This window comes from Diadema setosum, chromosome 17 (genome assembly GCF_964275005.1).
Source record: "Diadema setosum chromosome 17, eeDiaSeto1, whole genome shotgun sequence".
NCBI classification, from domain to species: Eukaryota; Metazoa; Echinodermata; class Echinoidea; order Diadematoida; family Diadematidae; genus Diadema; species Diadema setosum.
The window spans coordinates 14,577,237-14,605,000 of NC_092701.1; the positions used below are offsets into that span (position 1 = coordinate 14,577,237).

Sequence of the window (27,764 nt, forward strand, 5' to 3'; positions counted from 1 at the left end):
GAGGCATTATGTTTTCGGGTTGTCCTTCCTTCTGTCCGTCCGTCCGTCCGTAATGATTTTTGTGGATAGCATAACTAAACTAGAAATGTCACTACAGCGACTGGCTATACCCCCGCCAAACAACATTTCATAAGCTTTGGTCAAAACAACATTTCATAAGCTTTTGTCAAAAAACTGAGGAAGTAGTTAAATCCGCAAGATCTTTCCTTGATCTTCTGCCATTAATATGCCGTTACCATGGCAACGTACTTTTGGGTACTGTCGAAAAATGCGTCTTGCACATCTACAACCAAAGGCACACATCTGTACCAAGTTTCATGGAAATTGGGCAAAAACTGAGGAAGTAGTTTGCAACACAAAATTTTCCATCATTTTGGCTCATAATATGTGAGCTTGTACCATGGCAACATACTTTTTGTCACTGTCAAGAAATGTGTCATGCTGACCTATATCCTAAGACAAACATTCATTATGAATTCCATGAGAATTGGAAGAACACTGATGAAGCAGTTTTGCCATGAAGCATTTTGCCCTATATTTTACCAATAACATGCCGTTACCATGGCAACGCACTTTTTGCCACTGCGGAAATATGTGTCTTGCACATTAACATATTCAGATGAACATCTGTACCTAATTTCATAAAAATTGATCAAAAACTGTGGGAGGAGTTCGCGACGCAAGATTTGTACCCATTTTTGCCCATAATATGCCGTTACCATGGCAACGTACTTTTGGGTACTGTCAAAAAATATGTCTTGCACATCTACAACCCAAGGCACACATCTGTGCCAAGTTTTATGGGAATCGGTTGAAAACTGAGAAAGTAGTTCGCGACGCAAGATTTGCAACGGACCGACCTCCCGACCGCCCGACCGTCCGCTGATTCCTATATACCCCCTTCAAACTTCGTTTGGCGGGGGTATAAAAATCGTTTGAGGTATCGTAATGAGACTTGGTATAAACATGCATGAGTGGATAAAGTGCCTATCAACTTTTGGGTGCATATGGTCATGGTCAAAGGTCAAGATCAAATGCTCAAAATTTCACTATTTCTCCGATATCTATGCAATGACTGAAGGTATTTTCTTGAAACTTAATGTATACATTTACTACCCTATAAAGATTCTCTGGTTAGAGTTTTGGGTAATGAGGTCAAAGGTCAAGTGAAAATATTAATATTTCACTTTTTTCTCCATATCTTGGAAATCGTCCGATGTATCTTCATTAAAACATACTACATATGCATGTAATGAATGGCAGTGATTATCAAGGGAATTTTTTGATCATGGGGTTAAAGGTCAGGGGTAAAAGGTCATGGTCAACTCTTCAAAACTTCACCATTTCCCTAATATTTATGCAATACCTGTAGGATTTTTTTAAAACTTGGTGTACACTGTCATGTAGGCCCATTACCCAATAGAGATTCTCTGGGAAGCCAAAGCTCAAAAGGTCAAAGATCAAGTGAAAGTGCTAAATTTCACTTTTTCCTCCATATCTCAGAAGTGGCTTAAAGGTATTAGCCCACATTTGTAAACCTGCAGCAATTGGTCTCATAGTTAGCATGGAGTTTGGGTATGATTGCAGTAACACCTGTGCAAAATTTCGTTCCAATTAGTCCATTACTTTCATAAAAATAAATGAAAATGCACCGTATGCATGCGTATAAAAACGCTCGCTAGCTCCGGTCCACGCACGTACTACATGCATGCGATACATGTGTAAGTTAATGTGCGTAGCTAGCCCTCGCTCGTAATTTGATTTTGGGTCGGGTTGACCCGGTTTGAAAATTGATTTTAAAACGATGATTTTCTCTCTTTTATCGATTGGTATAGACAAAGAGCAACAGGTGAGGTATGTTACTGTTATAACTTGTACTTGAAGTCATATTGGACCTGTTTTATGCAGTTATGATTTTCGTGGGTTTGCAAATGTGGGCTAGTACCTTTAAGGTATCATCATGAAACTTAGTACATATTTATGCATAAAATGTTCTACCTGACAGTGATTCTCTTGTGAATCTTATGGTCATAGGTTCAAGGATCAAAGGCCAGGTTAAAATGCTAAGAATGTAGTATTTAGAATAGAAATTATACTTTTTGCCCATACCTTGACAATTACTCAATGCATAAACTTATAAGAGGGTCAAAAGTCAAGTCAAAGTCCTCAAATCCCCAAATACATGCTCTCTTAGAAGATATAGCCATTCATCCAATTAAACCTATGTTGTAGTTCAAGGAAAGTGAACATTCAACATATTTGTGACAAGAATGTCATTTAATATTTTACCAATTATGTGAAACTGTCATCACACATTGTCAAGATGTACTATAGACCTATTAGGAGAATCATGCTTTATTGTGGAGGCATACTGTTGTGTCCTTAGGTTAAATACGTGACATTTACACCACAGAATGACTCGGTGGACGTAGTGTAATCTTTCATAGTTGCTCCTCACTCTTTATTAACACAGGTGGCGCTATACCACATCTCCTCTCCTTCCTCACAAAAATTTGGTTGTTGTTGTTGTTGTTGTTTTTTTTTTTACAATGAATACACTGGTCATGTACATTGTATTATTCCAAATGTCATACAAACTTATAACAACTGTGTTATCCTATTCAATCTAAAAAAAAATATATACTGTATTAACCAATAATGAGCTTTAACAAAACCTATGTTTGGTTATACTGCAAACAATTCTATACAAAAATGCTGACATGTCTATATAACACTATCAATCATTCAGTTGAAAAACACTGAATATATGACAACTTAACAGATGACACAATAAGACATGTTAACCTGTACAAATAACTGGTTAACTTTAAATAATGTCTTTAGTATCTCATCAAATCCCTAACAAATGTCTTTGGCCTATAAGGTCTGTATACACATGTAATGAATTTGCATAAACGTACACTGTCTTGTCCTATGCTTATTACATAAAACATTTTGCAAAGTTATAATTGTTTTGATACGGTATAGTCACAATATGAAGCCAGAAATAAACAACCACCAAATAGGAATGTGTTCCTGTATACTTTTACATATACATATCATCCTATCTAACAATTCCAATACCACTGTCAGCTGAAAACAACATATATAACATGAAATAAAAGAAATATCAAAACATCATCAGTCTTATGTATGTGTTTGTTTCCATGAAAATCTTTAGTCCTGCTTACAGAAACATACATAATTTGTAATCTTTTCCAACAATGTGACATGCCTGTTTATCACAATAAATTATCCTTCTGTATCATCATAAACTCATACAATTGTACTTGGGTTAACACACATTTGTTAATATGTGTGACAACAAATGGGTTTGGCATACAAATATACTCTTGTCTTATTCTCATTTCTAAATAGAAAATGTTGACATGTAGCAACAGTTATAAGCATACCAACATCTTGTTTCTACATACATGCATATTTGTTATTGATTCATTTACAAACTTAACCTGTCTGGTTTTTTGATATGTCGTTTTGACCTACGGAGTGCAGGCTGAACTGGTTTGTTTTCTGAGGTGTTTGTGGAGTGTTGCTCTGAATTGTTTTCTGTCTCTGGTGACTGAGATGTAGGTATATCTGGATTGGTATTTGTAGTGATTGTGAGGTGTTCAGGTATCTGTCTGGTGAGCACATTTTGTTCCAGTAACGTGTTTGGACTTGTTTGCTTTGGTGCCTCTTCATTAACATCTTCAAACTGCGACATAGCCCGGATCTGATCTACATGTCTCTTGCAGAACAAACCATCTACCATGACTTGGTAAGTCACTGGACCTAGAACCCTAGTCACAACACCTTCTGACCATCTTTGTGAATGGATCCGAAAATCCAGCACCCTCACTCTCTCACCAACAACAAAACTCCGAACTCGTTCCTTCTTGGGAGCTCGTTTCTGTTGAAGTTTCAGCCCTAGGTCTGGTCTGACCTGACTCAAGCGTGTTCTCAATTCTCTTCCCATGAACATCTTAGCAGGAGTTTCCTGAGTCACCACATGAGGAGTTGTCCGATAGCTCAAAAGGAACTTGGCCAACTTGTGATGTATATCACCCACTTCTGACTTTGCCTTCTTCATGGCCTTTTTGAAGGTCTGAACAAAGCGTTCCACCTCGCCATTTGAAGCTGGGTGTTTGACTGCTGATTTGATGTGCCTGATGCCATTCTTTTTCAGGAATTCAGCAAACTCCTCTGCCACAAATTGCGATCCGTTGTCCGATACCACTTCATGGGGTAGACCATACTTGGAGAAAAGACTGCGCAACACTCGTATGGTGTTTGATGCTGTGGTTGTCTTCATCGGGATGACCTCTGGCCATTTACTGTGGGCGTCGACAACCAGCAGGAACATCTGATCAAGAAACGGTCCGGCAAAATCGACATGAATGCGATGCCAAGGTTGAGATGGCCATGCCCATGGATTCACTGGGGCTTGGGCTGGCAGTGGCTGAACAACCTGGCATGATGAACACTCCTGAACTACCTGCTCAATGTGTTGGTCTAGACCTGGCCAGTATACATGCATCCTAGCCAGACTTTTCATTCTGACAATCCCTGGGTGTCCACAATGAAGCTCGTCCAGGATTCGCTGTTGCAGTTTCTCTGGGATGACTACACGGATACCCCATAACAGACAACCACTCTCCACTGTCAACTCATCCTTTCGCTTTACCCATGGACGGAACTCGCTGGAGACCTCATGGTTTCCTGGCCACCCATTCTGTACCCAGAACCGGACTTTGGACAATACTTTGTCCTTGTCTGTTGCCTGTTTTACCATCACTGCATCAACTGGGAGAGAGTTCAGCTGTACATGATTCAACTCCGTAGCCTCACTGGTCCACATTACTACAAACTCATCCTGACTGTCCTCCACTGTATCCGAACCTGGCAGACGTGACAAAAAGTCAGCATTTGCATTCTGTTTGGAGGTACGGTACTGAATTTCGTACACATAGCCAGAAAGTAGAATGGCCCAGCGTTGAAGTCTGGATGCTGCTAGGACTGGAATCCCTCTCTTTGGTCCTAAGAGGTAGGTCAAAGGCTTGTGGTCCGTAAGAAGTGTGAACTTCTTTCCACATAGGTACTGATGGAATATGCGTACCCCATACACAATAGCAAGTGCCTCTTTTTCTAGCTGGGAGTAGTTGCTCTCTGTCTTGGTCAATTTCCGTGATGCATAAGCAATGGGTTTGTCTCCTTCAGGTGTGACATGGGATATGACTGCACCAATGCCATATGGTGAAGCATCTACGGCTAGCGTAATGTCCTTTTGGGGGTCAAAATACACCAACACTGCACCTGAACTGAGAATTGTTTTGACCTCTTGGAATGCCCTTTGGCATTGTGGTGTCCACTTGAAGTCATCTGTCTTCTTGAGTGCATCAATGGGTTCCAAGATGGTAGCCAGGTTAGGAATGAACTTCCTGTAATAGTTGATTAGCCCTATGAAGGACTGAACCTCAGATGCATCCTGGGGGGCACGTGCTGATACGATAGCTTCTACCCTCGATGGGGATGGGTGTAATCCCTCTGCATCTACTTTGTACCCCAAGTACTCAACTGAACTCTGCATGAACACACATTTGGACTTCTTCAAGCGGAGTCCGAACTGGCTCAACCTAGTCAACACTCGTTCAAGGTTAGCAAGATGCTCATCGTCACTAGATCCCGTCACAATGATATCGTCGAGATAGCATCCCACACCATCTAAGCCATGGAGAATCTTATCCATACACTCCTGAAAGATAGCCGGGGCAGAGCTAACTCCGAAGGGTAATCTGGTATATGTGTAGAGACCTAGGTGGGTATTAATTGTGACATATTTCCGAGAGTTCTCATCGAGCTCTACCTGCTGGTAGGCATTTCTCAAGTCTAGTTTTGTGAACTTTTTTCCTCCTTGCAAACTGGCAAAGAGCTCTTCTGGTCTAGGTAGTGGATACTCCTTAACCTCCAGCTGGGGGTTCACGGTGACTTTATAATCCCCACATAATCTGATTGAGCCATCAGGCTTTCGTACAGGGACTACTGGAGCAGCCCAGTCTGAATATTCAACAGGCTCAAGAACCCCTTCCTTTACTAACCTGTTTATCTCCTCACCAACTTTGTCTTTCATAGCAAAGGGTATTGCCCTAGGTTTGAAGAACTTTGGTTGTGCATCACCTTTTACTTTCAACTGTGCCTGCACTCCTTTCACTTTACCTGCACTGGTTTCAAACACTTCACTGTCTGCTATCAACTTCTCAAGCCTATCTGTCAGCATTTCACGTGCTGCAACCTGTTTTACTTTGATCTCTTCCCATCTCAGGGGAATTTTCATCAACCAATCTCTGCCAAACAGAGCCGGCCCCTCATTTTTCACAATGATCAAAGGTAACCTCTCTGTTTTACCTTGGTATGTCACATTCACCTGACATTTCCCTACGACTGGTATTACCTCTCCTGTAAATGTCTTGAGTCTAATTTCAGTTCTTTCTGCCTTTACCTTGCTCTTTAACTCCCTGTCAAAGAATGATTTGCTTACAATTGAGACTCCACAACCAGTATCTACTTCCATCTGAAGTGATGTATCTTCTATCTCTACATCAGCCATGATAGGTTTCACCCCTTTACCTACTCTATGTACACCAATATAGTACATTTGTTCATCTGTCTCAGACCCCGAGTCTGACTCTGAACTATCTGTACAACTTGAATGAGATTCACCCTCAACATGACTCACACCTACCCTAGACTTTCTTCTACTCTTGTGTCTTTGTTCCTGACCTCTACTACTTTTCTTGTGACTTCTACCTTTTTCTGTTCTGTGTTTACTACTCGCAGAACTACTATGGCTACTTTGCCTCTCATTGTTTCTACACACCTGTTTCAAGTGTCCCTTACGATGACATAGGTCACAACTATAGTCTTTATAGCGACATTGTCTTTTGGAATGGCCTTTTTTGCCACAGCAGAAGCATTCGATTGTCCCAGAGGCATAGTGAATGTTTGTGCTTGTACTGTGTCTCTGGGTGCTTGTTTTCAGTGTTTCTGCATTTTGGCTGGCCGCTTCCATGCTTAGGGCTAACTTGATCGCTTTGTCAATCGTCAGGCTGTCCTCCGACAGAAGACGCTTCTGGATATTCTTGTCCAGGAGTCCGCAAACTAGGCGATCCCGCAGGGCCTCACTCCTGAATGTGTCGAAATCACACGACTCCGCCATTTTCTTCAGTTCAGCAAAATATGTCGAAATTGTCTCATCTGATCGCTGATTTCGTTGATAGAACTTGAACCTTTCCAGCATCACTGGGGGCTTCGGGTTGTAGTGCTGTTTTAACACTTCATCAATTTCGGAAAGTTTCAGTTCCGACACCTTTTTTGGAGCTACCAGGCTTTTCAACAATCCATACTCCCTTGCGCCCATCACTGATAAAATCACTGCAACTTTCTTTCTATCATCAGTTATGTCATTTGCAATGAAATATTGATCCATTCGTTCTCTGTATGACTCATATTGTTCCACTTCCGGATCATAAGTGTCCGCTTTACCTGTTGTTGACGCCATTTTCACTTTTCTACAGCCCGTTTACAGTCACTGATACTGACGACATGAAGATCACTACGTGGGACCACACTTTATAACACTGTCACTGTCCACGTATTTGACTGCCGATTTTAACCGTTATCTGCAGTCTGGGAGCACTTTCACAAATATTCACTTCACTACTCACATTTTCGGTATGTAGTGCACGGATATCCCATTTCTCGTCGCCACTTGTTGTGTCCTTAGGTTAAATACGTGACATTTACACCACAGAATGACTCGGTGGACGTAGTGTAATCTTTCATAGTTGCTCCTCACTCTTTATTAACACAGGTGGCGCTATACCACACATACCAGTCGCCATAGTGACATTTCTAGTTTCAAAGATTGATTTAACGATGGAATAGATTGCTCTGAATGTTTGTGTATTATGTTTAGACACTCTTGATGTTCCCCTAATCTAATCTATTGGATGGATTGGAAAAATTTCCTCTAAACAGCTTTTTTAAAATCAAAACTAGTGTTGTACCTATTTACCCCAAATTTGAGTCAACAGGGACAGTGCCATTTTATTGAAAGCCCTAACAAAGTTCTGGTATGCCTGCAAAAGTTGTCAAATTTCGCTCCCAAATGTGAACGTATGCCTAGGAAATTTGCAGAATAACGCTGTAATAACAAGATATTCGATGGGTAACGACGAAAATGCAAAATATTAACCAAAAACGTTCAGTCTCAGAACTTACCCGAACGGGGTCAGGCTAAACTCGGACTCGGGGGAGAGCTCGGCCTCACTTTGACGGCGGGCTGAGTTGTCTTGGTTGTCCCTCCGGATTGCACAGTGTTGTACTACGGGAGCGCCCTGTATAGCGCTTCGCGTTCTGGCTACTCGCAGTAATGGTCCGAGTTGTTACAACGCGCGCATCAAAAAACCTCTTTGGCGCGCATGCAAAATTAACAACACTCTGACATTTTATACATTTGAACTCTAGGAGCCATATTCTGAGAACTTAATAGGCATTTGATAAGCACTTAATTAGTGAATCGGTATTCCAAGAGCTTAATTAAGTAGAGGGTTTATTAACTGCTATGACAACAAGCATTTTGGCGGGAAAGTCTTAAGCACTTGCGCATATCAATGCACTTGCTCCCCTGAGAGGACTTCATTGCAGAGTTTATTACAAATCGCTATTCTGAGCATGTAATTAAAGGACAAGTTCACCTTCAATGTTCTAACACATCAGTGAAAGTTTGAGGAAAATTAGACATTCGATGCAAAAGTTATGAATTTTTAAAATTTTTGTGTTGGAACTGCTGGATAAGGAGACTACTACAGCTTGTGATGTCACATGCGTACAACAGTATAAAGAAAATGTAAAGAAAATTCAACATATTATTTTCACTTTTTTCGCATAATAAAACAGCACTTGACTTGCCTCTTTCTACAGGCAGGGGGAATAATGTTACCCATGACATATGTCGGTAACGAGTCAAGGGAATATGTACAAAAGATGAAATTTTGTGAAATTCTCTTTATATTTTCCTTATATTGTTGTACTCATGTGACATCATACGCTGCAGTAGTCTTCTCATCCAGCGGTGACTACACAAAAACTTCAAAAATTCATAATTTTTGAACGGATTGTCTGATTTTCCTCAAACTTTCAATGATGTGTTCTACTAGTATTGCTACATTCTCTCAATCCTTATGTTTATGAAGGTGAACATGTCCTTTTAAGTGTGAAAGTTAATGGAAAACTAAGCATAACAACATCTTTTTCTTGGCCACAATGATGCTTACCATCTTCAGTAATTGAGGAGTGGTTTAATCTTGTTGTCACGGAATCCGTAGAATTCAGACACCAAAAAAAATATAAGCGATCTTCGAGGAATTTTGTCATTTTATGTCAGCAAAAAGCATGCATTGAGGGCATATTTGCGCGCGTAATCATCATTCTAACAACGTGTCTGATTGGATGGAATAACAATTAGATGGGAGGAACTTAATTATAGGGGACGTAATCATACCTTAATTACATCCTCAGAATACCAATTTTGCCTATGATTGAGAGGCTATTAACTTCTCAATTCAATTATGAAGTTAATTACACACTTAATTACGACCTCAGAAGAAGACACAAGAAGATTCCTTTCACAGAAATCATACAACAAACGGAACCCAAGCTCGGGTACCTGAACAAAGCTGCTACCAAACAACATTCTACTCCTTGTTAAAGAAGCTCTCTCCACAGCCAAAATCACCAATTGCTGCATTTCGGACAGTCAATCTGCCCAAAACATCAAGTTCTACCATAGTTATTCTTATAAACAAGATCTCTATCTCTCTATCTTAACTAGCTCTCTTGCTCAGTTATTTTCACTCCACTATCTTCTTTCTCGTTCACTATAGTCTGTTCTCCTCCACTTATCTTTTCCTTTCTTCTTTATTTCTTTCTTCCTTTCAACCCAATGATCCTTTCCAGGACCGCCTGAATATTTGACTGTTTCTTCACAGGTTAATATTATCTCATTCTTCTCCTCCCTCAGGACTACATCTTAACTTTATATTCTCTCTATCTTCGCGAGTATATTAAGGCAGTGTGGTAAGATTGATAGCATCTCATTTGGCAACAGTCTGATACAGACTGTTGACTCTTCCAGGAATCTTGTTGAGAGACTCGATAAGCATTTGACATTGTCAACTCGTGTGAATCAAATTTACCAAATGACCTTGTTTGCCTTGCACAAGATTGAAATGATTCGTCTATTTCTAAAAAGTTGACAGAGAGACGGTGCTGCTGTGGGCTAGCGCCTGGCAACAACCGAAGGGTTTATGAATGATAGCAGCACCAGGATCTGGCCAAAATTCCTTGCAAGGTCAAAGCTCACAATACCCTTGCCGTGCCTTTGCCGGAGTGAGGGTTCAGTTGCCATGGCAGTTATCCCTTATGTTACCGAGTTTGTGAATGGGTTTTCTTAAAAGTAGTTTACTGAAAGGAGCATTATTATTTTTTTTTAAAGTTCATTGTACCTAAGGTAGGCCCTACATTGTCAGCCAGATGGTGCATGGCGATCATCGGCTGTCTGTTCGAATGATGTTAAATGAGCCGGCCGTGAACCTTGCATGCATCGATTCTTCTGGTCATCACTCAGGAATTTTGGCACCATATTTGCGCAGATTTTCCGCATGTCTAGATCTTCTGTGAGAATCTTCTAGACGCTGTCCCGATTCATACCCAGCTCATTTGCCATCATTCGAACAGTCAGCCAACAATCACCAAGCATCATCTGCCCAATGTGCTCAATGTTGACCTCAGTCCTGGTCATTGAGGGCCTCCCGTTCATGGGGATAACGTGTGCATGACATCATCTCATCTCCGTACACTTGCTGCAGCGATCTCCATCTTCTGACAGAGTTTTCCCCAAACGTAACAGAAACTTCAAGTTTGTTTGTTGCTCTGTGCTCATTGCTGAACGACCTGAAACAGCAGAAATGTATATAAAATTATGTAGTTAAAAATCTGATGGCTGCAGAGAGCTAAGATCCCAGTTGGATAGATTACTTTGAAGGTAATACCTTTTAAGGCCCGGTCACTCAGCCCAAAAATCATGCCAAAAATTTCAGCCTTACGCAATGCAGGCGCGATTTGCACATTTCATGTGTTTGTCTGACGTGGAACCTTTGTAGTTGTCCGCCGATGTGTGCCAGATCGGCGCTTTACGCGATTCCAGGTTTTGAGCAGCTCAAAACTCAGCTTCGCGTAAGAGCTTACACAGCATTGCGCTGTTTTACGTAATTTTTGCATAGTTTGTGTAGTTCTTATGTGGACAATGCGCGAAATATGTGTGGAATATCAGTGATCATTCGCGAAAATGTTGCTATCGCATTCATGCGCGAATCATGCACGATTCATACGCAGTTTATTAGTGATAATGCGCATAAATGCACGGTTTTCCATGGACCTCAGTCGTCATGCACAACCACGTATTCGCCCTATTTGGGGCCTTTGCGTGCCTATATGCGCTGAAAGTGTGTGGTTTGTTAGTGATTTTTGCTTGATCTTTATGTAGATATTGTGCAATTAATCGGTAATTTTCATTGCATAAATCAGCGAAAATTCTCGACGGACAAGCAGGCACACCAAATTTCATGCGTGATTCATGCATATTTTTACGTGACTTTTGGACTGAGGGACAGAGCCTTTAGTTTGAAGTTTCCTGACACCACTCGTACGCCAAGTATTTCTAATCCGTCATAAATAGTGACAAAATAATTATACTGCCAGTGTGTTACATATAAACTGATTAAATGTTCTTCAATCTGCTACTGTCACTGTAGGGATGCCTGGAACGGCTTGAAAGACATGAGCAAGGAAGAAGCCATGAAAGAATACATTGCCTCCATGAATGAAGTTGACCCAGAATGGATCATAAAAGTCAAGGGTCAGAAGTCATCTCTAGGACTAGGAGTTGGAGTTAGTACTATGGTGCCAGATCTGGAAGAAGAACTAAGGTAAGACGTAACTGCAGTGTTGTTGTGGAACATAAAGAGTAACCGTGGGTTAGACTTTGGTTAGAGTAAGTGTACAAAGAAAATTCAAAAAGTACAGTCAGATTGTGAAAGTGTACCGGTATCAAAAGCAGCTATACCACCAAGAACACAAATCAGCTGCGTTTACACCATGTTCCCGGCGGCCACAGCAGCCCCATTTGCCCGAAACATAGTGTGCCATGTGTAGATGAGGCATTCTCCTTTGTTTTCCCCTTCGCATTCTAGTCTTGTTCGTTCTAGTCCTCACCACAGTGAACATATAGCTATCAGATGCTGTTTTCACAGCGTCTGGTCAGTCATGAGGCTATTATATTTTCGGTCGCATCCCCCTACAAACTGCCTCCAAGTTTTGTTGTGGCTCATGTGCCGTCGCATTTCATTGCATTCACCCCCATTTTGTTGAGGCATACAAGTTTTCTCATTGGCACTTGGACTGCTGTGGCAATTTTTTTACAGTGTAAAAAATTGACACAGCATCCACGGCAGTTATGGCCTGTAACATTTGCCCATCCTGTCCCATCGCATTGTCACATGTCCATCCCATTTTGTCCACAGTTGCCTGAAACGGGACTGCCGTGGCTGCCAAGAGCATGGCGTAAATGTAGCATTATGTGGTGAGATTATTGTCAGGTCATCAAAGGAGCATAAATGCTCTAACTATGGCCAGATCCTGTGTCTATACATTTGTATGTACCTTGCAAGGAACAAAATACAGGTTTTCCCACCCAATTTTTTCAGAGTTGCCCTCAATTCAACAATGGGATCATTCAGTTTCAAGCAAATTTGAATGATCACCTAGATTGAAATTTGAAAATGTATGCTTTGAACACGACATTTTCGCGGCATGAAATTTTCGCGAGTTACCTCTAACATTCATGCGTATAGTGTCAGGGCTGCCAACATTGGAAACTAGTTGAGAGTGAGACTCCCATAGGCCAATATTGTAATTTAGGAGTCAAAATGAGTGAGATCAATAGAAGTGCATGCAAATGAAATAAAGTTTTAGAGTGAGAAAAGACCAAAATGAGTGAGTCTCACTCTCGGTGAGTGAGAGTTGGCAGCCCTGTAGTGTGGACAAGACCTTTCACATGCATTTTAATTGCGCAAATCTTGGCTCCTGCGAAATTCCTGAAATTAAAATGCACGCGAACCTTTGTCCTTTTACAGTTGTTCATTCAGTTTAATTCATCAGCATGCGATTTCATGATTTTCTAACATGAACATGAAAAATATTATGTTCATATTAAAAATGCACATGTAATGCATTCAAATTCGCTCCAGCACTTCCCTGGTGAATGTTAAACAGTACATTCAGAGATATAAAACATGAATAATATTTCAAGATATTGCAAATCTGGTCAGCCCCAGTTATTACAATTCCCAATCTCACGGAAAAGATGTATTGTGCAACGTATAACGAGGAGAATGTCATTCTCCTTTCTATTTCGAAAACCTACCGCTACTCGCCAAAAACACACTTGATATTTGTGACAACACTGAATGGAATCAGCAAGCAAAAACAGACTACATCCTATAGACAATTCACAGATTCAAAGGGGTAGCTGTTTTCATATGTGAGTGTATTATTGATATTTAGCCTAGATGGGCTATACCAATGCAAAGTGAGCCTAATGATTTTACATGTCATTCTAAATCTCCTATCAAAACATTAACAGTAACGGGAATGTTTTCCAATAGAAATTAAAAATTTCATCATGCACTAATTGCCCGCCCCAAACACTTGGGCAGAAGTCATTGTCAGCATTTGCTTGGCCGTGCTACTGTTTCGAGTTATGCATTCAGCCACACTGCCACAGTGGGTGCACATGTTTGCTGTTCATTCACTTTCACCATTGTTAGACAAGCTTTTTAAACTCAAAAATGTGATGGTCCTTGGATTCTTAATCATAAATGTATGCCTTTCCATTGATGGTTTCTAAGCTGGGCACTGGTATAGTATTGTTGTGTGCCACCTTTTTCCCAAAGAATTTCACAATTAGCTTATATTCAAAGTAATGTAACTTCTTCTTCAGTAGCAATAAATGCACTTTATGATTTTGTGTTGTAGCTGTGACACATCTGCTGGTGTTAGATTGGTCCATTGATTGACACAGTAAAACCTTCTCTGAATTTTCCCAAATTCATCCAAAGTACGTTTATTACCACAGACATTGTATGAATTTTCTCTTTGCTCTTCTTGCATTCAAATTTTGGAATGAGCAAAAGCCTTGCATTTTATCATTTCCTAGATTCTAGCATAAACACAGCATTATAATTTGTGCCAAATGGTAATTCTCCTTGAATGTTCAACGATTACATTTGGGCAGTGTTTTTCAGTACTGCTTATCTTTGTAGCTCTTCATCTGTTTAAATAACTTATGCAAACTATTTGTATCTTGAAATGGAGCTTTCCCTTAAAAAGAAATTCCTCTTTTTTCTGACAAACCATCAGTGAAGAAATAGCTTGTACAAAATGCCTCTTCCATACACAAACATTCATCTATACTGACCATGGCTGTGGCTCAAGTATGGACAGAGCTACATGTAGGTTCAGTTCAAAACCTACCAAGGGGTGGGGTCCAAAATGTATTTAAGTGAATGTGGACAAGTAGAAAAAAAAAATTATGTATACATATATTATATATTGGCGACAAGACCTCATATCTGAAATTTGGGTGAAAATGATGTATTTGGATTAATGGTCAGAAAATCAGTTGAAGGAAACCCAAACCCAAAGAGAAATGTGGATTGAGTGAAAGCAGCAACATTAGCAGAACACATCAGTAAAAGTTTGAGAAAAATTGGACAGTCAATGCCAAAGTTACGAATTTTTAAAGTTTTGGTGTTGGAACCACTGGATGAGGAGACTACTAGAGGTTATGACATATGTGTATACCATCTTTCGTTTATGAAATGATGAAAATTTTGGTCTGGATTTGCCCTTTAGCAGAAATAAGCATGTAGACTGATATTCTGATGTAGTTTTGTGTATCATGATCAAATACAATGTTATTTAACAAATTAAAAGTAATCAGTTTTAATTCTTTATACACAAAATGACCAATGGAGTTAGGTCAGTTTTTTATTCATATACTCAATTTATAGCTTTCTTGTAATAAAAATGGTACAATTTTGGTACATTGCAGTGTAATCTCAGTTTAAAAACTGTTAAAGGGATGGTGCAGTATTGGTGGAGATGAGTATTGAGCTTAACTTTTTGCTAGATACCAAGAAAACACTTTTGATATAGTACAGAGCATACCATTTTATTAAAGAGCAATTCAAAGTTTATTTGATGGAAATCGGGTTTGGAATGACTGAAACATCCAAAAACAAAGTAAAACAAAGCGATCATAATAAAGTGTGGGTCCCACACTTTATTAAAATAATTCTTTCTTGGATATCTCAGCCATTTCAAAACCAATTTTCATCAAATAAACATTGAATTCCCCATAGAATTACATGCTCTTTCATATTTCATAAGAGGTTTATCATTATCTCACCAAAAAAATGTTAGAAACCTGAAATTAGGCCTCAACCAAAACTGTACAATCCCTTTAATAAGATTGCTGGGCTGGTTGTGTAGGAGGAAGAAATCCTCCCTGTATGGGATAGGGAGTTGATGGTGCGGGTGATGGTGTACTAGGTCTACTTGACGGCCGGTGCTACCTCATGTGACCCGCCATGCCCGAATAGCGCATAGCGAATAGCAAATAGTGAACAGCAAATGCCATATACTTCTATGTGAACCCAGCCTTAGCGACAACAGCAACATGTGCACGGACATCTTACTCCTGTATGTGATCACAATAATTTGTTGTCATTAAATTTTTGACTCTAAATTGTAAAAATATATGTTGTGATGTCAAATATTATTAATAATTTGTATCAATATTTTTTCATGCTCAATATATTTTCAAAAAGATTTTCTCCGTGATCTTTTGTACGAACGAGCCTCATTTCCGGATCTCCCATTCATCGTATATGTAACACGCCAGTGAATCGCATTCATACAGTTTTCTATTGTTGTGTGTACACTTCAATTCGGCGCTCCGGAAGCTATGGGGAACGGAATGCAATGAGTTACTACATGCTTATTTTCAAGAGTTTGTGATCCTATTCATGGTTTTTACATGCTTTTTTCCGTAATGAATAGATATATGAAATATGACTTTTCGCATTCATTTTTGTGATAAACATCATTTAATAATTATAATCCTAGTAGATCAATTGACAAATAAATTTTGCCCACAACTTTGTTTACGTAGTTGTGACATACTGTATACTAGGGTCTGGCTTAAAAAACTTTCAATAACCCGGATCTTCCATTTATGTGTATAGCAACAGGTTTACATACAGTTAAGTACATACAAACGCTAATGGCATATTGTTTGCTCAGCTCGCTCACAATATTATGTACCGAAGTATGCACATGAATGCAATGTGGCGTTCAAAGGATCAGGAGTGCATGATTGAACGTGAGAGTTTGTCAGCAGATTTTGCAAATACTGTAGGTTAGACCCTTTCAAATGTGTGTATATTATAATGAAAAATTAGTGCAGAAAGGAAGTGAAGGAGATGAGAGAGCAAAAAATAGCAAGAAAATAGTGCAATCTTCTTTTAGAAATGAAAAAATAATTTAAAGATAGTACATGAAATTCAAGGAAAATAGCAAAAAAAAAATAGTATCAAAAAAATAGTTTTAAAAATAGTACATGAAGGGGAAGGAAAATTGAAATAGCTAAAAAATAGAGCTATTTTTCCACTATTTGTAAATGAAGATAGTAAAAAAAATAGTCCACCTTGTTGGGATGGTGGGGAAAAATAGCAGAAAATAGTGGGATTTTTAGACTATTGTCAAAGAAAATAGCAAAAAATATATCATGAAATGATGAAATAGCAAAAAAGTACATGGAAAATAGTGAAAAAATATATTTTTCCACTGGCCAAAATGACTGGGGTTATCTGACATCGATATGGCCGACAAGTTAAACACCTCCTTTCGTGACAGACATAAGAGAATGTAGCACTGTACAGGCATGTTCATTTGAAAAGAAATTTCAGTGTTCTCACCAGTCCCTGCATAAGTCCCTGCATAATGAATTAATCTTTTTTATTTATGAGCTTTGTTGAACACTGAGTTCGGCGACCTCTGCCACAATGGTCAGGCATGAATACAAACAACTTCCGTGAACATTGTTTGCCCAGTGCAGCGTCTGTTAGTGTAAAGAAAAAAAAATAATCAAAAATCATACACATTGTTATAACATTGCTCACAATATAATGTATTTCAGATGTTTAAATCTATGCCTTTCGACTGTAAAAATCAAACCCAAGCACCACTGCAAGGGGAGTAAACAGGATAATTATGTGCAGCTCTTTTAAAAAGAATTTTTGCAAAGATTTGGTGTAAAATCAGTGCATGAGCACTGTCTGATGCTCAATGTCATCAACAGTTATGCCTATGTGTAGGTCAAAAATCATTCTTATTTTGGAGAAACATGCATTTAAATGAAGGGAAAAAATACTAAAAAAAAGAATGTTCATCCTTAAATGACGAAAGTGTTTATCAAGAACTTTGTATACAGGAGACATTTTGAATACAATAGTCTTCAACAAGAACATCTCTATCGCTATTGCGCGTGCACCTGGTATTTATTAACAGGTTATGGGTATATCGGGAACATATGTATAGAATTCCTCTATTCAAACCTGCAACAGCCTTGCCACACATTTATTCATTTGTTTAAAGCCAGCCAGAAGGATGCTACATTTCCATTGATTGCCTTAGCAACACAAAATTGTTGTTACTACAATCAGTGTAATCCCCCCATTGTCAATCTGCCTATTGTAATTTGCTCGCCATCGCACTTCACAAAAGAAATCGGCAGCTCTGTGTGTGTGCACGTTTTTGGTGTCTGGGCACTAAGACTAACTTTCAGGTTTTAGCTAACTTGACAGGACATGTTGATAATTATGGCATGATCAACTTGAGTTTAATGCAATAGTATTCTAAGGGTTAATAAAATATAAACACAATAGACAGCAGAAATAAATTTACTTAGACTATGTTTGAAATGTACTTGCAAATTATGTTTTGAATTTGAAATTAGAAGAGTTGCCGACATAGTGACATGAAATAAGAGCAATAATAGAGCACACCTATTCAAAATAGTGGTAATAATTATTGACAGTACCAGTATTTGATGGCCATCATCCATGGTGAATGAATTTGTTAAATGATTTAGAGCTTAAAATACATGATTATTCAAATGATTTCATGCCTGAGACTGCAAGTTACTTTCAGATGTGATTATTAATCTTTTTTAGAAGAAATCAAACATCATAACCATCAAAATTGAGACTGGATGTATCATAACAGACTGCACTAGCTATAAAACAGCAATAATGAGTCATTCCAACCCTTCCTTGCATGCTAGGACAAGACATTCTTGCAAATGTGGTGCTTGTTTGTGTGTTGTTGTTTGTTAAAATTATGACTCCGCCCAAAGGGTGCCGGAAGCATTATGTTTTTGGGTTGTCCAATGTACGTCCGTCCCCATTTGTTTACATGCTAACTTGAGTAATATTGAGTGGAATTATACCAAACTTGGTCCCAAGTATAATGTATGATAGGGCAATTACTTGATTAGATTTTGGACAAAATCCGACAGAGGTCAAAGGTCTAAGGTCAAGGTCAAATCATGAAATTGTATCCATTTACAAGATAACTCCAGACTGGATAAAGCAAATTTCATCAAACTTTGTCCAAAGATGACATATGGGGCAATTACTATTAGTTTTTGAGTAAAATTGGCCAGAGGTCAAAGGTCAAGGTCAAGTCCTAAAATTTATTCGTTCACGCAATAACTCAAGACTGGATTAAGCAAATTCTACCAAACTTGTTCCAAGGATGACGTATGATGAGGCAATTGATTAAGTAGTTTGAGTGAAATCAGCAAGAGGTCAAAGGTCAAGGACAGGTCCTAAAGTTTATCCATTTATGTGAGAAGTATTTCAAGACTGGATGAAGCATTTGTTACCAAACTTGATCCAAGGATGATGTATGAAGGGACAATCACGTGATTAGATTTTGGATGGATCGGCCAGAGGTTAAAGGTCAAAGGTCAAGGTCAAGTCAAGAAATTTACCCATTTATGTGATTACTCAAGACTGGATGAAGCAATTATCAACAAACTGGGTCCGAGGATGATGTATGATGGGACAAAACTACAGGGGAATCCCATTATAATGAGATCATCGGTTCTGAGTGATTTTTCTTGTTATATCCAGATTCTCATTGTATCCGAACACTTGTGGAAAGTACACTTTATATAAACATGCTCCATTAAAATTGAGTTAATATCACGTCATGTTGATGAACAGAAAAACAGGAAATGCGACTTGAAAATGCGAGGGCATTCTCGCGACAATTATATTTTTTCTCAACGCTTGTTATCGAACGTTTTAGATTTACAAATCATATAATCATGTTGTAGAAGGGAGTTTCTCGCGATAATTATATCTTTTCACAACACTTGTTATCAAATGTTTTAGATTTACAAATCATATAATCATGTTGTAGGTGGGACCTGCTTTTTGTTATCCGCATGCTAATTAATCTGCACATCTGAGAAGAGAGAGATATACAAGGGAAGGTCATCGCTCTATCAACGCTGTGTTTAGTGTAATTCGCGTGGATGAAAGCTGTGACTAAAGTCTAAATTTACCTTTCAATCTTTGACAAATTACTGATATAAATCACATGTATTATGGTGAAAGTTTACATCACAATTTATGTTCTCATTTTTTATTTCATTCAAGGAAACTGTGATGCCCAGCATCCTTTTTTTATGCCTCCGCCACGAAGTGGTGCCGGAGGCATTATGTTTTCGGGTTGTCCGTCCGTCCGTCCTTCCGTCCGTCCGTCCGTCCGTAATGAATTTTGTGGACAAGGTAACTATCGAAACCTGTTGAGGTATCCTAATGAAACTTGGCATGTATGTGTATTGGGGGGTGAAGTTGTGCCTATCAACTTTTGGGTGCACATGCTCAAGGTCAAAGGTCAAACGGTCAAGGTCAAATACATAAAATTTCACTATTTCCACCATATCTATTGAATGCCTGAAGATATTTTCTTGAAACTTAGTGTATACATGTTTTACCCAATTAAGATTCTCTGGTGAAAGTTTGGGTCATGAGGTCAAAGGTCAAAAGGTCAGGGTCAAATACATAAAATTTCACTATTTCCACCATATCTATTGAATGCCTGAAGAGATTTTCTTGAAACTTAGTGTATACATGTATTACCCAATTAAGATTCTCTGGTGACAGTTTGGGTCATGATGTCCAAGGTCAAAGGTCAAAAGGTCAAGTAAAAATAGTAAAACTTCTTTTTTTTTCTCCGTACCTTGGAAAATTGTTCAAGGTATCTTCATGGAACATAGTATATACATGTACTGACTGGAAGTGATTATCTAGAGAATGTAGGGTTCATGGGGTCAAAGGTCAAGGGTCAAAGGTCAAGTGCAAGACTTCAAAATGTTACTTTTACCCTCATATTTATGCAATGCCAGCAGGGTTATTTTTTTACACTTGGTGTATGCGTGTGTAACCTAATAGAAATTCTCTGGAAAGTTTTTTTTTTTCTCTTTTTGCCTCAAAGGTCAAAAGGTCAAAGATCAAGTGAAAGTGCTGAACTAACTTTTTCCTCCATATCTCGGAAGTGGCTCAAGTTACCTTGAAACTTAGTACATATTATGCATGTTCTACCTGAAAGTAATTATCTTATGAATTTTAGGGTCAAGGGCCAGATGAAAATGGTAACAATTTACTATTCAATTCAGAAATTGCACTTTTTCTCCACACCTGTACCTTGAAAATTACTCAATGTCTAAATGTATGAATGGGTCAAAGTCAAGTTAAAGTCCTTAAATCCCTAGATACATGCTCTCCTATTCATCCAATTAAACCTACGTCAAGGAAGGTGAACATTCAACACATTTGTGACAAACTTGTCATTCCAATATTTTGCCAATTTTGTGAAAATGTAATCACACAGTGTCCACATCTACTATCTAGACCTATTGGGAAAATCATGCATTATGGCGGAGGCATACCAGTCGCCAAAGCGACATTTCTAGTTTTCTCACTATTACTGTACAGACCTGCGGTGTGTGAAACGTGTGGTTACTTTTACTGCCAGAGCCCCATGTGCTTCCATCTTGTTGCAGTGCATCAGGTTGAATGAGTACTTTGCGGGAATATTTTACCCGACGAGGTTGACAGGTGCATGCCGTTCATGAAAACAAAAACCAAGTAGGCCTACCCAGTAACTGTTGATTGCAAAATGGACTTAAATAGTTCTCAGATTAGCTAGAGCCCAGCCAAGACACCCTCATGGGGCCCATTTGGGTTAAATACAGGCTGAAGTGGGCTGACAACAATGGGCCTGAATGGGCAAAATGGGCTAATTCATTGGCCCCATTTGGGCCAATCGTGAAAACAATGTTAATGGTTTGGCCGCGAGGCCTGCAATGGCCCAACGTGGGCTTGCCCGTTGGGATGCTGGTGGGCAGCATATGGGTATTATTTGCTTGAAACCCTCATTTAGTAAAGCACTTTCAAGTTGTAATGGGCTTGCCCAAGTATGCCCTTCTTGGGGCCCATGTGAGGCCCATGTAGGACCCAGTTGAGCCCTAGGTTTACATATTAGCTCATCTGGGGAAAAGAATGAGTTGAATTGGGCATACTACTGACACTATATGCTATGCCGGACACAGCCATCGGGTCGTGCAAGCGGCCATTGTTTGCACATTCGTCGTGAGAGGGCTCACTTCACCCTTCAAAAAATACTTCAATCATGTAGCTACGTAATGCGTTCATATCTACCGACGCTAACTGAGCGGGATGAGTCATCTATCTGATGTAATTGGGAAATCCCAGACTGGTTACCAAACATATTCTAATGAAAGATAAGACCAGTTACACATGCACAATCACTCAAAAAAATTAGAACATTCATGACAAGACATTCAAATCGTAACGCGCTATGTTCTTACTATGTGTCACTGTCTGCTTGAGTCAGTCCCAACACATACACAGGCTCTTAATTATTATCAACTTTTTTACACATTTTCTTGTCTTTTCCTTGTGTTCAGGCAAATTTTTTGGTGGACTGTGAGGTCCTTTCTCATAATATCTAGGTCATTTCTGTGAATTGTGTGTGGTTTCTATTCATCCTTGAGTTTTTTTGTACATCATATTCTTTCCTTATTTTTGACCTTCTGCTACTGCTTCGGGCTGATGAATTTCATACCAACAGGAATTCAAATAGATGGAGCACCATAGGCTCTGCCTGGCACAGTTGTGCAGATTCTGTGGGGGTAGGGTAGTAAAAGCCAAAGGGAAAAATCATGCCTACAAGGTTTCCAATTATGTTCAGCTCACCCAGGCCAAGTTTGGTATTGATTTGTCCAAGGATTGTGCTGATGTTCATCCATCTCATTTTTGCACAGCATGCTATGGCATGCTCTTGTATATGCTCACTATTAATCACTCACCGTCTTAGCAACCAAAAAATGACTGGTCTGAACACAGCCGAACCAAAAACTGCACAACGAGTTTATTGCACAATACCACTCAAAAGCCAGGCAGACCTCCAAAAAGAAAAGCCGGTGGTCGTCCACCAAAGTCGCCAGTGACTCCACAAAAACACTTTGAACACTTGAAATCGCAGTCACCGCAGTCATCACAATCAACAGCACAAAAGCACAAGATTGATCGCAGCATATTTCACATGGAACAGTCACAAGAGTTCCTCCTCTGTCATGTTTGTCAATGTGTCATAGTGTGTCTCGTTGAAACGCTGTGTGGTCATCTCTTTTGTGCGGATTGTTTATTGTCTCTGTTTTGCAAAGTTTCTGTTGATTGTCCTCTGTGTGGATCTCACATCCACTTTTCACACACACATGCACCGCCACAGTATATTCCTGGTCTTCTTGAAAACCTACACATTCAGTGCAAACAATGCAACACATCAATTCACTACACAAACACTACCAATAACAACTGTCATCAACACTACGATCACAAATATGTTAAACAACACACGAACATGGACGTCAGCTCAAGGCAGTGCCAAGAACTCGTGACACGCTTTATCAAAGCTAAAATGCCCCTAGAAGGCATGTAAGCCTCAATTGGAGTGGCTGGGCATGGAAAGGTACAATTTTATATTTTCACATCTTTATAGTAATACATGTAGATCTATACCTATATTCAATTGAACGCAGATCAATTGTGTTTCATATACCCGTAGGTCTATATATATTACCACCATAAAATGAATAGTCATTACAACTGATTTTTGTTTTGTATATTTGAATAATTAAATGCTAGCTGTACAATTGTAATACAAACTGAATGCATCCCTTGATCTAGATAAATGTATCATATTGTACCTAAAAAGAAAAGCAACACTTTATATTCTTACTATTATTTATTTGACGAATAAGACATAGTAATATATCATGACATTACAAGAACGCATTAGATTTAGATATACAGTCAACCTCGCGTAAGTCGACATAATCGGGACTGAGCAAAACACATCGACTTACGTGAATGTCGACTTACACGTAGGTCAACATTTTGTCGACTTATGAATGAAAACTTTTTTTCCCCTGTACAGAGTAAGGTTTGGATCACGATGCGGATCGCTACCCAAATCTTACTCCTTTTGCCGCAAAAAAATGCCTACTGACATCAGCAACAATAATGTTTTAGTTCATGCATAAATCTCGCGCGGGTTAGTAACGACAACGCACAATTCCCAAATTTCTAGAGAGATTTTGAGAGAGCGGGATCGGAACCTAGGCCCGTTTCTAGACACTTAACGTTTTAAACTTGATTTTAAATATCAAACGCAAATTCCCCAAATTGCATTAAACTTTGCGATTTAAATTCAAGTGCATTGCTGCGAAGATATGCGTGTGATTTCGTATGGTTCTGTCGAGATAATTTTTCAGTGCCGACTGAGTTGAAATATGGTGATTTTCCTTCCCTAAGTTGCCATATTTGTTTTGCCTAAATTTCTATTGCCATAATCTGAAAATGATATATTGTTCTCCGATTCGCAACATTACCACTCTGTACGGCGCGGGCCCGTCTGAAATAAAAAGAAGAAGAAAAGTTTGTTCATCCGAAAACGATATCTTTCGGACTACTAACCTTCGTAAAAACAAACCTCTTTCCATTGTCGGACTAATTTAACTTTGGACCGAGATTTAAACCTTCGGCATAGCGAACTTCTATATATATATGATATGCGAAGTAGTTGTTGTTGTTGCGGCCTTATGTATTTCCTGTTTTATTCCGGCGTTGCTGGATTGTCTATCTCCTCCCGAGCCGTCGGCTCCGGGCAGCTGCGACCCGTGCCGTTGGCCGCAGGAGAGTATCCTGCATCGAATGGCACGGGTTTCGTCCCCTCTCCGCCTCCATGTCGACGTCGAGGACGAAAAAGAAAAATTAATTAGATAGATGCATAATGCATTTTTGTGCGTGACGAAAGAGCCGAGCGTTTTAATATTCACCAATCCTGCGCTGGACTCCTACTTTCTCGATAGTGCATCTTTTAGCTTGCAGAGACAGTGGGATACTAAAGATGATGGGGTGCGCCGAAATCTCTGACATCTTCCGGCGGACACGCACGCACGCACACAATGTACTCCAATCCACAGAACTCTACACACAGAGTGTGTGTAGAGTTCTGTGATGTATACTCTCTGGTACGGTATGCCAGTGTGTGGCCTGCGCCTGTGTATATAGACCGATTCAATTTCGATGACCTATTCACCTACCGTCGCTAGCAGCGCTATAACGGTCGCCATAACTGGGGGCCAACGGGGGCTTCCAGCGAGTTGCACTTGCAGCTCAGCAGCCTAGCGTACCCGTCGCGCATAGTTAGCCGGGCCTGGCCGCTGCGCCGCGGCCGGCAACCGCCGCGCTAATATTGTGATTGTTTACTCACTGTGGGAAAAGTCGTTCAGCGGCTTTTAATGCTCTTCTTTTGGACAAATTGAGTGATTCAGACATATTGATCTACAATGAAAGCTTCAGAGGAAGGATCAGGAAAACATATTGTGCAGTTGTTGGGTGCACAAATAACAGGAAAAAACAATGGAAATGGAAGCTTCACGGCAGTGTGTGCAATTCAGACACCACTGACGCATGATAAATATACAATTAGAGACAAGTGAAATACAACGGTATAAAAAAATGCATAGATATCGAAACAAACTATGCCTATTAGATTCTCTATTTGATTAGGCTTTCACTGCATATTCGTAAAATATGTTCATTTTAGAAGACAAGTTCAGATCAAAGATTTTGATAATTCCCTGATTTATTTTTTAAAAATGCTTTTGTGCACTACTTGCCAAAGTTAGAATACACTTCCTGGCTATACTATATTATTATTCCACACATTTTACAGCCTACACTACAGCTAAATAAATGTTTCAAGATGCGTTAAATTCTTATAGGGGCCTATTGATTTCACTTCTTCAATTTTCAGCACTGAATTGACCATATTCAGTTTTGGCCTGAAACTATGAATTTGATTTTTGATAAAGTGATACTTTTAAATATTAAACCATGGATGGTGGCAAACATCCGTTTCATAATCATATTAAGAAAGTATGATTTGAAAATCACTTTTGTAGATCTTAGGCGTTAGCGTGATGTTATGCAAGGTTACTTAGACCTAAGTAGTTTTGGTTGTTGACATCAGGTAACGTAAGTTTATACGTCTAAATTTGTATTCCTTTTGGTTTACTTAGTTAGGCTTGCCTGAAGTTATCGACAACCGAAAATGATGTAGGATGTAGGGTTCTAGAAGTCAATAGGTCTAGATGTAGTCTGGACTCTTGCCTAGAATTCTAGACAAGATCTAACGTAGACAGATTCTACCCCGCTGGCCCGAGACTCCCGAGTAAAGGCAAAAGCCTAAAAAGGTTCAAGTTAATTGATAGGTTGCAATTTATAGCGCCATATCTAGCTCAAGGTTCTTTTTCATTATTTGTATTTAATTATACCAGTTAACTTCTCAACAGTCTATGCTTACTGGCAAGACGTCTGCCTGCGCCTAGCCATAGTTCTCCCCAGTGGTTTTTATTCTCTACACAAATGTGAATATATGGGGCTTACACACGAGTACCCAAGTCATCGCCAAAGAAATAGAGTCTACAAACACTCACGGATTGTACCGATATTTACCTTGAAATTCAAGTTTTGGCTACAGCCGTATGTCATCTACCCATTCGCTCATAATCGGTAGAAGTTGTTTGATTTATTTTTTTTTTTAATTAGCTAGCAAAAAAAAAAAAAAATGTAGACTCTAGTTGTCACAAATCCAGATGCGTCGATCGTTGCCAGCGCCAGAGATAGCTAACTGGCCGGCTGGCGCCGGGTGGTAAAAGCACTGGCTGCCGCTGGCACCCTTGCCACGCACGCAGGGCGCTTGCCGACCTGGCCTGGATGGCCCCCAGTTATGGCGTCGCCATAAGAGGGCGCACTTCCATGAACAGTCACTTGAATCGGTCTATATTGACGATGGTCACACCACACGAAACACTATCTGCGTGAGCGTAATATGGACTCTCATATGGCGGCGGTCGTCATACAAGGGCACTTCACGTACAGTGTCAGTGACGTTCGCCATTGGCGATTGTTGAAAAAAACAACGAATGCTGTTATTTTATTGTATTTTGCACAACTGCAGGATACTATGCAGCTCAGGTACGTCCTTTAGTTTACTCTCAAGTCGGGTATCATTGTACTCTGACTGTTTAGGACGGCTAAATATCCACTTTCCATATCAGATTGCGCCGCTGTCCATTCATTTACTGCAAAACTGCTGTAAACATGAATATTCGTAAGATGAGCGGACGTAGAGGAAACCCTCGCTTTGCCGACCGCCTATTTTTGAATTTACAAGTGGAAATAAAATGGGTGATTCTATTGTCAATCAAACCAAGTTTTGGTGATAAAAATAAAAAAGAGGGAGCAAATGAAGACACGAATATTCTTCTTTCTCCCATAACATGGGAAAAAGAATTAAAGAAAAATATACGAGGCCATGAGACCCATGGATTCCCACAGGTGCCTACTTATTAAACCAAGTGACTATGATCTCCCCCTCCCTGTATAATAATGATGATATAATAATAATAATAATAATAATAATAATAATAATAATAATTATCATTATTATTATTATTATTATTATACTAATAATAATAATGATAATGTTAATGATGATATAATAACAATGATAATAATAATAATGTACAGTCTGAATCAGATAAACGGGTGGTTCTATGATCTATCAAACCAAGGTTTGGTGATAAAAACAAAAAGAAGAGAGCAAATGAAGACGAAAATATTTTAGTTCTCTCAGCACAATAGCAACAAAAACACAACTGGGGTAGTCCTGCTCGGCACAAGATTACATATGTTAGTGCAATGAAGCAGTTTTTGGACAGCTTGCGCAGGACTGTCTTCAGAAAAGCTTTTTATCAAGAGCAGAAAAAGGGGGGAAACAGATTTTTACAATTCTTAACAAACTAACATTTCCGCCTCCCTATGTTGATCATCCCTATATTATGACTCTACTCTCTC

General features: G+C 39.3%; 1 protein-coding gene across 1 annotated transcript in view; it reads left to right on the forward strand.

Moving 5' to 3' along the window:
* Positions 1–27,764, forward strand: part of LOC140241231 (acyl-CoA-binding domain-containing protein 6-like) — a 44,961-nt gene that overhangs the window by 5,026 nt on the left and 12,171 nt on the right. Inside the window, exon 3 of the mRNA XM_072320985.1 lies at positions 11,871–12,044. Within this exon, the coding sequence (XP_072177086.1) occupies positions 11,871–12,044 (174 nt within the window). The remainder of the gene's footprint in view (positions 1–11,870; positions 12,045–27,764) is intronic.